Here is a 15,507-nt window from a genome sequence, read left to right as displayed (position 1 = left end):
TAACATCAAATTCATGATAATACTGAATCAACAATTTGCCGCCATAATACTCGATTTGCAGCTGCAGCTCTCCAACGTCGGTCACGCCCAACACTCGCCAGATCACGCTCCACCTGGTCCGCCCATCGTGCTCTCTGCGCTCCACGCCTTCTTGTACCAACCGGATGGTTAGCAAACACCAACTTTGCAGGGTTGTTGTCCGGCATTCTTGCAACATGCCCTGCCCATCGTATCCTTCCAGCTTTGGCCACTTTCTGGATGCTGGGTTCGCCGTAAAGTGCAGCGAGCTCGTGGTTCATCCTTCTCCGCCACACACCGTTCTCCTGCACGCCGCCGAAGATCGTCCTTAGCACCCGTCGCTCGAAAACTCCGAGTGCTTGCTGGTCCTCCTCGAGCATCGTCCATGTCTCGTGTCCGTAGAGAACCACCGGTCTTATTAACGTCTTGTACATGGTACATTTGGTGCGGGGGTGAATCTTTTTTGACCGCAGCTTCTTCTGGAGCCCATAGTAGGCACGACTTCCACTGATGATGCGCCTTCGTATTTCACGGCTCACGTTATTGTCAGCCGTTAACAAGGAACCGAGGTAGACGAATTCTTCTACCACCTCGAAAGTATCCCCGTCTCATCATTGCTGCCAAGGCTTGTCCTGTCTCGCTCAGTCCCACCTACCAGCATGTACTTTGTCTTAGCCGCATTCACCACCAGTCCGACCTTTGCTGCTTCACGTTTCAGGCGGGTGTACTGTTCTGCCACCGTTCCAAATGTTCTAGCAATAATATCCATGTCATCCGCAAAACAGACAAATTGGCTGGATTTCGTGAAGATCGTACCCCGGCTGTTGAGCCCGGCTCGTCGCATAACACCTTCCAGGGCAATGTTGAATAGTAGGCAGGAAAGTCCATCACCTTGTCGTAGTCCCCGTCGAGATTCAAATGAACTGGATAGTTCACCCGAAATCCTTACGCTGTTCTGCACACCGTCCATCGTTGCTCTTATCAGTCTAGTCAGCTTCCCGGGAAAGCTGTTCTCGTCCATAATTTTCCATAGCTCTGTGCGGTCGATACTGTCGTATGCCGCTTTGAAGTCGATGAACAGGTGATGCGTTGGGACCTGGTATTCACGGCATTTCTGGAGGATTTGCCGTACGGTGAAGATCTGGTCCATTGTCGACCGGCCGTCGATGAAACCGGCTTGGTAACTTCCCACGAACTCATTTACTTTAGGTGAGAGACGACGGAAGATGATCTGGGATAGCACTTTGTAGGCGGCGTTTAAAATGGTGATCGCTCGAAAGTTCTCACACATTAACTTGTCGCCTTTCTTGTGGATGGGACAGATTATCCCTTCCTTCCACTCCTCCGGTAGCTGTTCGGTTTCCCAGATCTTGACTACTAACTGGTGCAGACAGGTGGCCAACTTTTCCGGGCCCATCTTGATGAGTTCTGCTGCGATACCGTCCTTACCAGCCGCTTTGTTGTTTTTGAGCTGGTGGATGGCATCCTTAACTTCCCTCAGCGTGGGAGTTGGTTCGTTCCAATCGCTCCAATCGCAACCAATCGCTCCCGAATTTTGCACAGTTGTTTTGGGCGCTAATATAGATTTAAGAAGCTTTGTTCCGGGTTGATACGATCAAATTTAAAGTTTCTCCATACAACGTTGACCCACTCTAATGTAGAGGTTTTACCTATTTTGATGAGCTGCCATGACAGCCGGAGACGTTCAGTAATATCGTCACAGATGGGTAGTGTTTATCAACGAAAAAAACACTCAAATTTCGCGTTTTCTCAATTCACTGAATTGCCCCTCATTTCGCAATAAAAAAAAGTTTGGCAATTTTTCTTCGGAATCCTAGTCAGACTAGTCAAGGCACTCAGGACACTGCATAGATGACCTGATTGTTGAACAAAAGTGCGGAAGGGGTTGTTGCTAAAATTTACCACCGTTGTGCAGATTTTTAGAGAGGTCAACACTGAAAAAGTGAGAAAATGTGTGAAAAATAAAAATAAATAATTTCAATGATATTTTTTCCATGAAAGTACAATAAACAACCTTTGTGAAGCCCTCTAACTTCACCTTTTATGTTTGTTATTACATTTCTAAGATATACGTGATTTTGTCATTCCGGATTCTAAATGAACATAGCTTTAGTACCAAAAAAATACCAGGCGTTGTTAGTAATCCCAATTTTGTGTAAACCAAAAAAAAGTTCGAAATAAATTGTTATAAAACAGAAAAAAAATACAAACAGTAGGTGGCAATATAATTGCCACTGCCTTATAAAGGGTTAAGTTCTCCATGTAAGACATAATAAGTGGTAAAAAATTTTTCATAATCGGTTCAGTACTTTAACAATTCAAACAAAAAAAGTGTTTTTTTCTCAAATTTTGGGCATTTTTTAACATTTTAAAAACAGTGTGCAGTACTTTTACTGTAGAACTGGCAACACTGTCCCGATTTTTACACCGCTTTGAACACGCTCCTTGTTGTGGTGGACTTTTACCCCCGGAACAGGTGATCCGTAGTGCTATTCTAAGCCGGCAGCTACACGGGCAATAGGTAGGGTTCCTATATATATGAACAAAACTAAATTGAAAAAAATCAGGGTTGCCTAATTTTCCGGAAAACAAACTTTTTCCACAGACACCACCTATTATGAATAATCCGAACTCACGAACGAAGCATCGTAGACGCATTTTTTGAGAAATCAATAGCAAATTTTCTCAGCAATAAAAAAATACAAAATAAAAATTGTTTACCAGAAAATTTTCCACTGTTGAGGAAAGTCGGTTTGAAAAGTCGGAAAAACTAAAAAATATATTTTTGAAAGGAAATTTTATAAGCTATATTCTGTAAAATTTTCAAGATGTGGTTCTTCTCCGTTCCTAAGTTATGACCAATTTTGTGCTCCAGCGGGTTTAAAGGCGTTTTAGGAGCGTTTCATGGGGCCATAGGGGTTTCATGGGGTTTCAGGGGCATTTCAGTAGTTTTAAAGGGGTTTCAGGGGCGTTCCACGACTGTTCTATGGTCTCAGGGAGCTTCAAAGGGTATCACGGGTGTTCCATGATGTTTCAGAGGAGTTCCAGGGTATCACGGGTGTTCCTTGATGTTTCAGAGGCGTTCCATGGGTGCTCCCGGGGCTCCCAAGGGGTTTCGAGAGCGTTCCAGTGCTTCATACGGTTTCAAGGGCGTTCCAGGTAATATATTTCTGATGCCACCTGAAGCCTCTTGGAACGCCTTGATACTCCTCTGAAAATTTCCCAAAACTTTCTTGAAAATCCGATAAATCTTTCTTTGAAACCCCTTCGGAACCCTCCCAAAAGCCCTTGCAAAGCTTTGATACGTCTTGAAACGCCTCTGAAACATCCCTGAAACCCCCAGTAGCCCCAAGTTACCCCTGCGAACTCCTCGGAAACTCTTTTGAAACTCCCATAAAACTTGAATATGAAAATCCGACACATTTCTAAAATTTCGACTACCGGAATGAACCGTTCAACAATTAGTGAAAATCGGTCAACATGGAGATAGGCAAGCTTAGGGAAGCGTTCAACATTTAAGTTCCAGACTTCCAATACAAATGTTCTATTTTCTCTTAAAAATTGTAATTGAGGGGAATCCAAACTTAATGGGAAGTATAAGGAATTATTGGACCTAGACGTTCAGTGGATGGATGTATTCCACTATCTTGGAATATTGCACGGAAAAACAAAAAAAAATAACCTAGGTGAATTACCCTAATGTGTGAATTACCACCAACTTACCAACTAAGTTGGTAAGTTGGTATCCCAAGTACCTAACGATTCCATTGCTGAGTGGTTTTGTTTGATTTTTATTACTGCAATAGCCAAAACTAACCTTTACCAAAACCATCGATGAAAGGTTTTGTACTTGGTTTTATAGCTATCCATAAACCCAGAATTCAAAAGTAATATTAACTCGTCAATATGATGAACTTATTACCGTTTTAAACTAGCAATAACACTGCCTGAAATTTCAGGAGATGGCGTTCCATTCGAATCTCTAGCATGCGCAGCTTTTTCTTTCTACTCACTCTCGTAAACAAACACGAGAAAAAGAAAGATAAAAGAAGGGCACTTGCACTTGTTTTTTATCAAAGACAATGAGCGATAAGAAATAAAAAGCTGCGCACGCTAGTGATTCGAATAAAAGCGACATCTGTTGGTAGCTTGGCAAAAGTTATGACAACACTGTTCATCTTGCTTACGTTAGATGTTCGCTAACTATGGATGTCGCCATATTGAATAATTAGAGAACATTACAGAAAAATAATTATTACATGATGATATACACCGCACGTTGTCAAAATTTCGATTATTATCGAACTTTCATGTACCTCGGATTTTTCTTCAGAGAATGTCAGCTTTCCGGCTATATTTTAAAATTGGGAAGTTTAAAAATATTCCATCGGGAAAATTTTGATTTATCTAAGTTTTCGGCTATTTTTTATACTAAAATTAATTAAACACAGTTTTAAGCCGAAATACGTCTCATACAAAATACATGGAAAAATTTACACCGAAAAAATATTTTCTAATCTTTCGATTATGAAAATGTAGCCCAAATACTAATCATTTTTGAGGAAAAATCCGTGCACCGTTTTCGAGGCATATTAATTTTATGCTTCTACAATCCCAACATTCACGGTAACCTTGAATGCGAATAAGACTCGGAGCATAATAAATTCTAAAATATTCTAATATGAAATACGCCTGTTGCTGGCAGCACTGCGGAACCTAGGATAGGATACGACAACTAGTCAGCCCAAAAGAGACCAATTTGGGGACCAATAAGGCTGACACAAATTTCGGTTTCCTCTAATGTCACCCCCCCCTCGGAAATTTTTTGTCGGAATTCCACATTTTGAGGGGGGATACAAATAAATTATTCAAGAAATTGAAAAAAATTAAAGTGAAAGTAGAGTCGTCGAGAAAATTTCTTAACAAATCCGATGAGTTTGACGATTTTTCCTAATTGTTTGGGTAATTTTTCATCAAACACATTTATCATTTATCATCCCCCCCTTGACGAGTCAACGACCAAAGTGACAAAAGAAGAAAATGAGATTTGTTCCGGCCTAATCTTAGCAACGCGGAAAAACAAGACAGCAAGCTGTGAAATTAGACAGAGAAGTTGCAGGTGTCACATCCTATCCTAGTGCGGAACTATCCTCGCAATCTTCAAAATGTCAAAAGTAGGCGAGGAGTCAGGTTGAAAGAGAGAGAGAGAGTAGTCGTGACTTTGCTAATAATTTTCCAACCGATCAGCAACATCGGAGTTAAAGAAGTTGTGTTAAACCTTAGAAACGTGCTTTATATGCGTTTTCTAATATATCCTATATCTAAAATGTTGAACTAGTGCACTGCCCATAACTGCATAACAGTCACATTCGACAAAAGTAGGCATTGGAGAAAATTGAGCTCAAAGTTTGCAACTTGCACTAGTATGGAAAAGGATCTAAATTTCAAAAATTTGGCAAAAATTCAAAGTTAATTATTTCGCAATGAAATCTTCTACAGCTCTTCTTGTATGCTGGGCGAATAGTTCAAAAAAATATTAGAGCAAAATATGATTGATTGTACGTTATGAGGCCAGTATGTATTCCCAGTGTGACTGTTATGCGGTTACATTCGTTAATATATGTTAATGAGACAAAACGACTTGGTATATTTTTCATATTTTGTGGAACAAACTTGTTAAGTTCATTTGGATAGATGAAACTACTGATGATTTGGAGATGAGCCCCGGTATTAAATCAATTTTGTCAAGAACTGCAAATGTTACAAATATGCAGTTATGGGCAGTGCAGTTAACATGAAATCTATGAACTTACAACTAGCTATCACAGTAAGTTCCACTTAAATCTAATTGATATAAATATAACCTAAAATTACTATCACAGATATGTACAACGAAGGTATTAAGGGACTGAGGACAGATATGTTTAAAACCGATAAATGTAAGTAATTTAAGTACAGTGAAATCTAAAATGTAATAAAACGTATTCTTCCAGCTTAAAGCTGATTCGCACCATATCAATGAGTTTGCGAGCTGCTCCGAGGATATCGGATATTTTTCCCTTCCCAACTCCCGTAACAACGCCTTTAGATTGACGTTTCAAATCAGCTGATGTTTTGGATCATTGACAGTTCTTCTATGGAGATGACAAATCCCTGTTAGCCGTGTTGATCATTACTTGTCCTATCTTTACGCACTATCTTTATGCACAGTACTCACGAGGTGGAAACTATTCTTGAAGGTGGAAAATTTTTTAACTAAGTTTTAAAGCGGTTTTATTGCTACTCTTACTACGGTTTGCTTAACCTCTCCGACATTGGTCCATTTAGCCAGGAGATCTTCTTAAAGAGGTTATCAAGCGGTTTGATGCATAAATCAGTTTTATTGGAAGTTTTAAAATATCTTATAGAGCAGAATAAAAATTAAAATGTTACTTGGGATGTCTATGAACGTTTTCAGTCCCAAAAGTTTATAAGCCAGTCTATTACTCAACCTACGGGCACACGCGCGTGCCTTTCGTACTTAGCTGCTACGTACAACTCAACGCATCCAATTTGTACCTTTGTATGTACATCCAATTATCAACCAAAAATAGAAGATTTCTTTGCGTATACCCAAATTTCGCTGATGTGGTGTGACTGTGACTGTATACTAGGCACATCAGCTATTTAGAGCCAATGTGCTTCAGTACTATAGATTACATTATAGAAATTCAATGGGGAACGTGCCATATAGTCAGCACCAGTGAATCACCTGTGAACCCCGGTCATTTTTGTCGGTGGAATCGTCTCGCGGATCGTTACCATGGAGCAGACGAATCTGTTACGAAGGATATTGGTTATCGTTCTAATCATAGGCCCATTAACCATCGAAGGGTCACTTTCCGGTGGAGACATCCTGGAACGGCACAAACGTACCTTGCTGCTGACGGAGGACGCGGCCACCGGTATCTTGGCTGCCATAGCGATTCCTTTGGTGAAGGAGAAGCCCAGCGGAGTGGACATTTTCTGTTCGTACAATTTCGAAGCCAACTACGGTATGACCGAAGAGGCGTCGGATTGGACGGATCCTTTCAAAAGGGTAAGGAAGAGGGATTTTTGGGAATCAGTTGAAATGATATGAATCGAATCTGGGCATTGGTAATTGTAGTTTCGAGTGGCGGAGAACCAGAATGGCTTGCTGGACGCCGCTGGAGGTGAGGGTGGTGAAAGACGAAAGCGTCAATCGTTGGCGTTCAGGCCGTCAGATGGAGTTACTCGGAGGAGGCTGTATCACGTCATAGAGCAGCAGTTGTGGGTGTAAGTTTTGAACCACTCTTCGGAAAGTTCTATTGTTAACATAAACTAACTTTTTTTTACAGTGCTGGTTACGATGGTAGGAAGTGCTTACTGAGAGCTATTTGCGAGGCTTCCAGGATTGGATTTCAGGACCACAATGGTGTCTTGGGTGATCTGATTCAAATAATATTAAGGTAATATAATTTAAGTAACATAATTCGAGTTGTTATAATTTGCTAATGTTTTACTTTTCAGTCCATCTCTCTCGACCGACGAGCAACTTCCAAAAGAATTCTACACAGCAGAAAAAATAGGATTGTACAGTGATTGTTCAAGATACAGGAAGCATTGTGCGAAGGATTTATTGGAATTATTCTCATATGAGTTCTAATATATTGTCGAAAAATGATGTGTAGACACGAGTTCAAATACAAATAACAGTTCAATTCGGTAAACTATGAAAGTGTGGCACATGTACTTTTTTTGTCCACTTCATATCAATAAATTATATAGAGGAATTCTTAGATGTACCGTAATCCGGGGTCAAATTGATCACTTTAAAACAACTTTTGCGGATAACATCAGTGCCTGTTCAAATATTGGCAAAAGAATTTCTATAAAACCAGTACCCAGTGAATCTCCATGGAACCATGAGACAGAATTTTGGTCAACAAATTTAAACTTTAAGTTAAATACATAACTTCAAATATCAAAATATTGGCAATGCCACTTTGGGGCGAAATTGATCAGTAAACAATTAAGCATCGGTTGGAAAGGAAAATTTCCTTCACCGCTTAATTTTGCTCTTTTAAAACCGAATAACGCGTTTAAAATCTTACAACTAGTGAATTTAAATGCAAAATTAAATTTCGAAATTTCCCCTTAAACGCCTAAAGGTAGGCAATTTTATTTGAAGTAAGTGATTTCTATTACAATAAATGGCTATTTCTTCATAAAATGAACTTTTTATAACAATTTCATGTTTTGATTAGCTGCATAACATCCCAACCAAAGCTCCACAAAAATGTTAAAACAGAGAATTCACGGGAAGTCCTATTAGCAATTTATTGTTTAGCAGCAATGATTTCAGCTAAATGAGAAATACATTGCAAATTTCTTGAAAAAATAAGGCAAAACTAACTTTATTCTAAAAAAATAAAAGTCTACACTCATCTCTAGATATCTACGAATCAGATGACGTAAAAAGTTTAAGATCATTACGACGCTTAAGAGTTTAAGATCATTACGACGCTAGTATGGAATTACAATGTAGTACCCGAGTGATCAATTTAACCCCGCTGATCAATTTGACCCCGGCTTACGGTACGCTTGGAGGAAGTCCTGGAGGAATTTCTGATAAAATATATAGAGGAACAACCGGCGGGATTTCTGATGAAATCTTTGTATCAATTTCTGCAGGAATCTCTGCAAAAATGTTTTCCAGAAATCCTTGGAGCAATTTCTGAAAAAGGAAATGTCTTGAAGCAATATCTAAAGGGATGTGAATAAACTTGGGAATCCTTAATAATAATAACACAGCGCAACATTTTTTTGTCTCAAGAGCAAACTTATGTGTCTCCGAAAGATTTTGGACCGCTGAATCCGAATCCGGGCTCAGATTTGCTCTAACACGTCACAATTTTAAGCTATACCTCAATTTATAGGGCTGTAGTATTGTAGTAGGCTGATAGAACATGATTAATCAAAGTAGGAGCTGGAATAAAACATTTATTCATTGTTGTGACTTGCACCGTATCAGTCCTGTTTCATTTTACTGTCCGGATCCGAACGCCTGGGACCAAGCCAAGGAATCGCTACACTACAACTGTCGACGACTCTGGGATCGAACCAAGCGGCCAATCAACATCTGGAGAAAATCATTCTCAAGAAAGGAAAAGTGAAGACGCTGAGAAAATGGCTTCGGTAACTATAAAAAAAAAACAAATTTCATTGCATTTATGCTGCAGTGTAATTAAGTGAAAAAAATGATTTCCAACGAATGAATTCTGATTTTCAATCAAAGCAAAGTGAAAAACGGAAGGTACTTCCGATTCGTTTCTGTTAAAGCTAGCGAAGGGATTTATATAGAATTCGGTCCATTTCTTATAAAGAAGTGAAGGAAATGTCCGGTCCGTTTTACTTATGAAAGAAAAACGAAGGGACTATGAATATTTCGGGCCATTTCTCACAAGGAAATGAAGGATGTTGTTTGTACAAGGATCCGGTCCGTTTTGTAAAACAAAACGAAGGGATTGCTAAATATTTCGGTCCTTTTGTCACGAAGAAAAGAAGGAAATTCATGTGAAAAATCCGGTCCGCATGGCTTGCGAAAATGACAGAAAACTAGTGAGCGAACATGAGAAAAATTGTTATGCGTTGCTATGACAATTGAAAACAGAATTGTATTGATTGAAAACTCGATTGCTAAGAAAATAACGGAATGTTTGAAATGTCAGTAATCTGCACACTAAATTCAAAATGAAATCAATTACAGCTAAACTTCAATATAACACCGTTTTCCGAGGTCGGCGACGGATCGACAAGTACGCGGTGGGCGTTATGGAAGGACCAGTTTCTCTCTTACCTGACCCTGAAAGGCATCGACGATCACGAGGACATGTTCAACGCTTTGATGTGCTTTGGTGGAGCCGACGTCCGTAAAATTGCGCGCGATGTCAACGTCAGCGAGTCGGCCGTCGTGGACAACCGATACAGATTGGCTATGGAAGTTTTAGATAATTACTACGCCCCAAGGATGTCACAGAGGTACGAAAGGTTCAAGTTCCGTCAGCTGATGTTCAACCCTAATGAGAGAATTGACAAATTTGTGATTCGACTGAAAGAGCAAGCTGCTCAGTGCGGTTTCGGAGATCAAGTTGAAGGTATGATTATGGATCAGGTTGTGTTTGCCACCCAGTACGACGATAAACTCCGTGCCAAGTACCTAGAAGCTGACTCAAGCCTGGAGAAAATGATGGAGATTGCACGCACGCATGAATCGGTAAAATCACAAATCCAAGAGCTTCGAGGCAAACCCACTCCAACGACGGTTGAGCTGAATGCGGTTGGTGAAATGGCGAATAATCTCAAACAAGGCATTTCCGAGCAAGCGGATATCGATCAGTTCAGAGGCCAGCACCCTATAAAAATCGTGAGCGTAAGGAGAAGTTTGTACGAGAGGTGGATGATGTGACGAATGCTGTACAAATCCGCGAGTTGTTCCATCTTGAAGGTAAGCGAACCGTAAGTGCTACAGTTGGAGGAGTAAACGTTCGGTTCATTATCGACACCGGAGCAGACGAAGATGTGCTTAGCGTTGAGGACTGGAAGACCTTGAAACGTGTCGGATTCAATGCATTCGACGTCAGGAAGGGAAGTGACAAAGTCTTCCGCGCATATGGATCAATGAAGTCGTTGGACGTCCTAGGTGAAGTAGATGCTCGAGTTGCTGTTGGCGAGAAACATTTCGATACAACGCTTTATGTCCTCCGAGATGGAAAATGCTCTCTGCTTTCGGGTAGGACCGCAGAAGCCCTCGAACTAATTAAGTTTCTGCACGCTGTAAACAATGAAGCATTACCCTGCATCAAAGGTGAGCAAATTTAATTGTTTTTCTCATTAATACTTGTACTTAATATATGAATTGCTAAAATTAAAATATATTTACTGTAGACTTTTGTGCCACGATCAAAATCGATAAATCTATCCCCCCGGTGCGGCAAGCGTATCGCCGTATACCAATTCCACTTGAAGAGCTTACTTTACTCAAACTTAAAGAGCTCGAGCGTCAGGGCGTAATTGAACGCGTCTCTGAGGCTTCAGAATGGGTATCACCAATGTTGGTGAAACGTAAGAGTGCAGATGAAGTAAGGATTATAATTGACCTACGTGAGGCAAATAAGGCAATAGTAAGAGAAGTTCACCCACTGCCGACTCTAGAACAGATGATCAGCCGTTTGAAAAGCAGTAAGGTGTTCGCTAAATTTGATATAAAACAAGCGTTCCACCAGCTGATGCTTAGTGAAGATTGTCGTTACATAACGACATTTATTTCACCACTAGGGTTGATGCGTTATAAACGACTAGTTTTTGGATTATCTGCTGCACCAGAATTATTCCAAAAATGCATGGAGTCAATGTTAGGAGACTTTCCGTGGCTCATTGTATTTATCGACGACATACTGATTTTTGCACCAGACAAGGAAACTTTGAAACTAAGAATTCTCTTATTGGAGGACAGATTGAAGAAATACAATGTAACGCTAAACGATCAGAAAACCGTAAAATGTGCAGATGAATTGGATTTTTTGGGATTTCATCTATCAGCTAAAGGCGTCAGCATTTCCCGCGATAAAATAGAAGCAATTTCTAGATTTCGGCCACCGCAGTCTGCAGAAGAAGTCCGGAGTTTTCTGGGGCTGATTACGTTCGTGGGACGTCACATTCCTCACCTTTCCACGTTGTGCAGTTCTCTGAATGCACTTACAAGAAAAGGACAGAAGTTTGAATGGACCAAAGTTCATCAAAATTCGTTCGAAACTTTGAAAAATGCTCTGGCTAAAGTTGAAACGTTGGCATATTTCGATCCAAATTTGGAAACTTTTCTAGTTGCCGACGCAAGTCCAACGGGTCTTGGAGCAGTGTTATATCAAAAAGGACCTGACGGCGTTCTGAAAATAATAAGCTACGCATCGAAGGCACTCTCCGAAGTTGAACGTCGATACGCCCAGACAGAAAGGGAAGCCCTCGCCTTGGTATGGGCTCCTGAAAAGTTTCACTTCTATCTTTATGGAAAGTTCTTCTGGTTGATAACCGACCATAAACCGCTAGTGACTATTTTTGGAGAAAAATCAAAACCTAGCGCCAGGATTGAGAGGTGGAGACTGCGTTTGATGTCGTATGACTATTCAGTCATTTACGAACCAGGAAAGAGCAATATTGCGGATCCTTTGTCAAGACTTTGTCGGGAAATACCAGAATGCTATGGAAGCTATGATGAAGAAAGTGAAAGAATAGTACGGATGGTGTCTACTGATGTTTGTCCTGTGGCTGTTTCACTTATGGAGATTATGGAAGCAACCAGGAATGACATTGAACTATCGGAACTCATTCGCTGGCTACCGTACCCGAAGAAAAGGTGGCCAAAAACTCTTATGCGGTACAAACCAATTGCAAGCGATCTTTCAACTGATGGAGGTATTGTTTTGAAGAATAAGAAGATAATTGTACCAAAATCTTTACAAATGCATATTTTGAAACTGGCTCATGAACCTCATCTAGGTATGGTTAAAGTTATTATTATATTATGAAATTTATACGCGATATAAGTCTATCTTACAATCCATTATTTTTACGATTTATTAGGTATCGTTGCGATGAAGAAAAGATTGAGGGAAAAGGTATGGTGGGTCCGAATCGATTTCATGGTGGAAAACTTCGTAAAAGGGTGCAACGGTTGCTTGCTGGTCTCACAGCCCGAAACTGAGCCGATGGTTAGAACACCATTACCAGCAGGACCATGGCAGAAATTAGCGTTAGACTTCACAGAGGTCACAAATGGTATACATCTTCTTGTTGTTGTTGATTATTTCTCAAGATTTCCGGAAATTGAAATAATGACAACCATAACAGCAAAGGCGACAATATTCAAATTACGAACGATCTTCGCTCGATTTGGATTCCCTTGCGAAGTCATATGTGACAACGGACCTCCATTTGGATCAGAAGAATTTGTCGACTTTTGTAAAGCGTCTGGTATAAATCTCAAACATTCTGTACCATACGCTCCATTTCAGAATGGGTTGGTGGAACGTTATAATCGAACACTCTTGAAGTCCGTCAAAATAAGTGTTGCACAAGGAAGAGACTGGAAGAGCGATCTGTATGATTTCTTGTTAGCTTATAGGAACACGCCACATTCTATTACCAATGAAACCCCAGCGAAATTGATGTTTGGTCATAATTTGAAGGACAAGCTACCAGATTATTCGGATAGTAACGAGCAAGGATCAAGATCTAATATGATGAAAACAGATACAGACAAGAAGGAGAAGGGTAGGATCTATGGAGATAATAGAAGACGAGCTAAGCATTCAACGATTGATATAGGAGACCACGTAGTAGTGAAGAATTTCTTGAAACGTAGCAAGCTAACGCCAACATTCGACCCTCAACCATACATAGTTACGAAGAAGAACGGAACCCGTCTTACCGTGAAAAACTTGGAAACTGGAATGGAGTACGACAGGCACATCAACCATACAAAACGTTTAACTTGTAGCAGCCCATTCTTCAACCTTGAACAACCAACCCTAGTTTTCGATGAAATGGTAAATCCAGATCAAATAACATCAAGAAATTATCCAACACAAGCTAAAGATGGGACATCGGCTGATTCGACGTCTACAGGACCAGTGAGAACTAGGAGACATCGTGAAGCTCGAAAACCAGAATATTTCAAAGATTATTTACTATATAAATGTGATAGAATGTAGTATAACTGTTTAAAGATAATTGAATACAATATAACTAATTTAAAATTAGAAAGAAGGAGAGATGTAGTATTGTAGTAGGCTGATAGAACATGATTAATCAAAGTAGGAGCTGGAATAAAACATTCATTCATTGTTGTGACTTGCACCGTATCAGTCCTGTTTCATTTTACTGTCCGGATCCGAACGCCTGGGACCAAGCCAAGGAATCGCTACACTACAAGGGCAAAATATGCGATTTTGGGCTTTTTTGACAGCAAGCCATGAGGCAAGGAAATACTTTTTTTAACCTATCAAAAGGTTAATTGGTCAATTAACATCTAAATTAACGGCTCATGCAAAATATTTCGTTTAACCTAATCTAATTTGACAGATTTTAGCATTTTAAGTTAGTATGAAAACTTGCATGCAACTTTTGGAGGGTGACTTGTATGGGAAATATCGTACCTAACATAAATCGCTTAAAACTAACAAATTTGATTAGGTAAAACGAAATATTTTGCATGAGTCGTTAATTTAGATGTTAATTGACCAATTAACCTTTTGATTGCCTAAAAAATATAATTCCTTGCTTAATAACTTGCTGTCAAAAAAGCTTAAAATCGCATATTTTGCCCTATAAATTGAGGTATAGCTCAAAATTGTGACGTGTTAGAGCAAATCTGAGCCCGGATTCGGATTCAGCGGCCCAAAATCCTTCGGAGACACATAAGTTTGCTCTTGAGACAGACAAAAAGTAAATTTTTGTTACGCTATGTAATCTCTTGTAGATAGAGACAGTTTTTTTCGAAAGCTTCTAAGCGAATTTTGAAGAAGTTTTGAGTTTCTGATTCTCAATGTATCCGTGAATCATATTCTAAAAAAAGTTCATGGAATATTTTTGAGAAACTTCAAGAAACTTGAAGGAATCTCTATTAAAGAAATCCGAAGAAATTCGTAGAATTTCTGGAACAAACTATCTAAGATTTTTTGAACCAACATTTTTTAAGCTATTCGTGCAATACTTTCTTGGGGAGTTCTTGAAGAAATTTCTAAATGACATTCTCAAGTCTAGAGGAATCCCTAGAAGATATTGTGAAACAAATTCTGACTGAATTTCTTTCGGATTTCCTGGATGAATTTTTGAAGTAAATCTATGAGCAGTTTCTAAAGATTTTTTCAGGAATTCGTGAAATATTTTTTAAACTAATCCTAGGATAGATTTCAACAAGGGTCCATGAAAGAATTATCGAAAAATCTGTGGAAGTTTTTTTTTAACTAATGGGGAAATTTGTAAAGATATCTCTGGAGATATTTTTGAAGAAATTATTAGTCGAATTTATAACAAAAGTCATGGGAGATTTTCGGAAGGAACCCGCAGGGTAGTTTCTACAGGAATCCGTGCAAAAAATTCCCGAATGGATTTCACATTTCTTAAATAGTCCCTAGAGGAATTTCTAGAGAAATCCCAGAAAGTTTTTCTGACAGAAATTCAGATTCAAAAAATATCACTGGAGCAATTTCTATAAATCTAAAAAAATCTCGGAAAAGAGTAAATCTCTAAAGGATTTTCTGACGAAATCCTTGGAGAAATCCCTACAACAAAACATACACAACTCATTTGGAGAAATCATTAGTGGAACTTCTGTAGAAATTGGAAGTTGCTGTGGAAATTTTTGGTGAAGTCCTTGGAAGAATTTCCAAAGTAACCCCAGTTCAAATT

The 15,507-nt window shown here is 39.5% G+C and overlaps 1 protein-coding gene across 1 annotated transcript; it reads left to right on the top strand.

Moving 5' to 3' along the window:
* Positions 1-6,841: 6,841 nt before the first annotated feature.
* Positions 6,842-7,705, top strand: LOC109411879 (uncharacterized). Its single transcript, XM_019685506.2, has 4 exons — positions 6,842-7,117; positions 7,187-7,335; positions 7,398-7,508; positions 7,570-7,705. The coding sequence occupies exons 1-4, from the start codon at positions 6,842-6,844 to the stop codon at positions 7,703-7,705; spliced, it is 672 nt and encodes a 223-aa protein (XP_019541051.2).
* The last annotated feature ends 7,802 nt before the right edge of the window (positions 7,706-15,507 follow it).

The sequence above is a fragment of the Aedes albopictus genome, chromosome 3 (assembly GCF_035046485.1).
Source record: "Aedes albopictus strain Foshan chromosome 3, AalbF5, whole genome shotgun sequence".
In the NCBI taxonomy this organism is placed as follows: Eukaryota; Metazoa; Arthropoda; class Insecta; order Diptera; family Culicidae; genus Aedes; species Aedes albopictus.
This window is presented reverse-complemented; position numbering and strand designations above follow the sequence as displayed.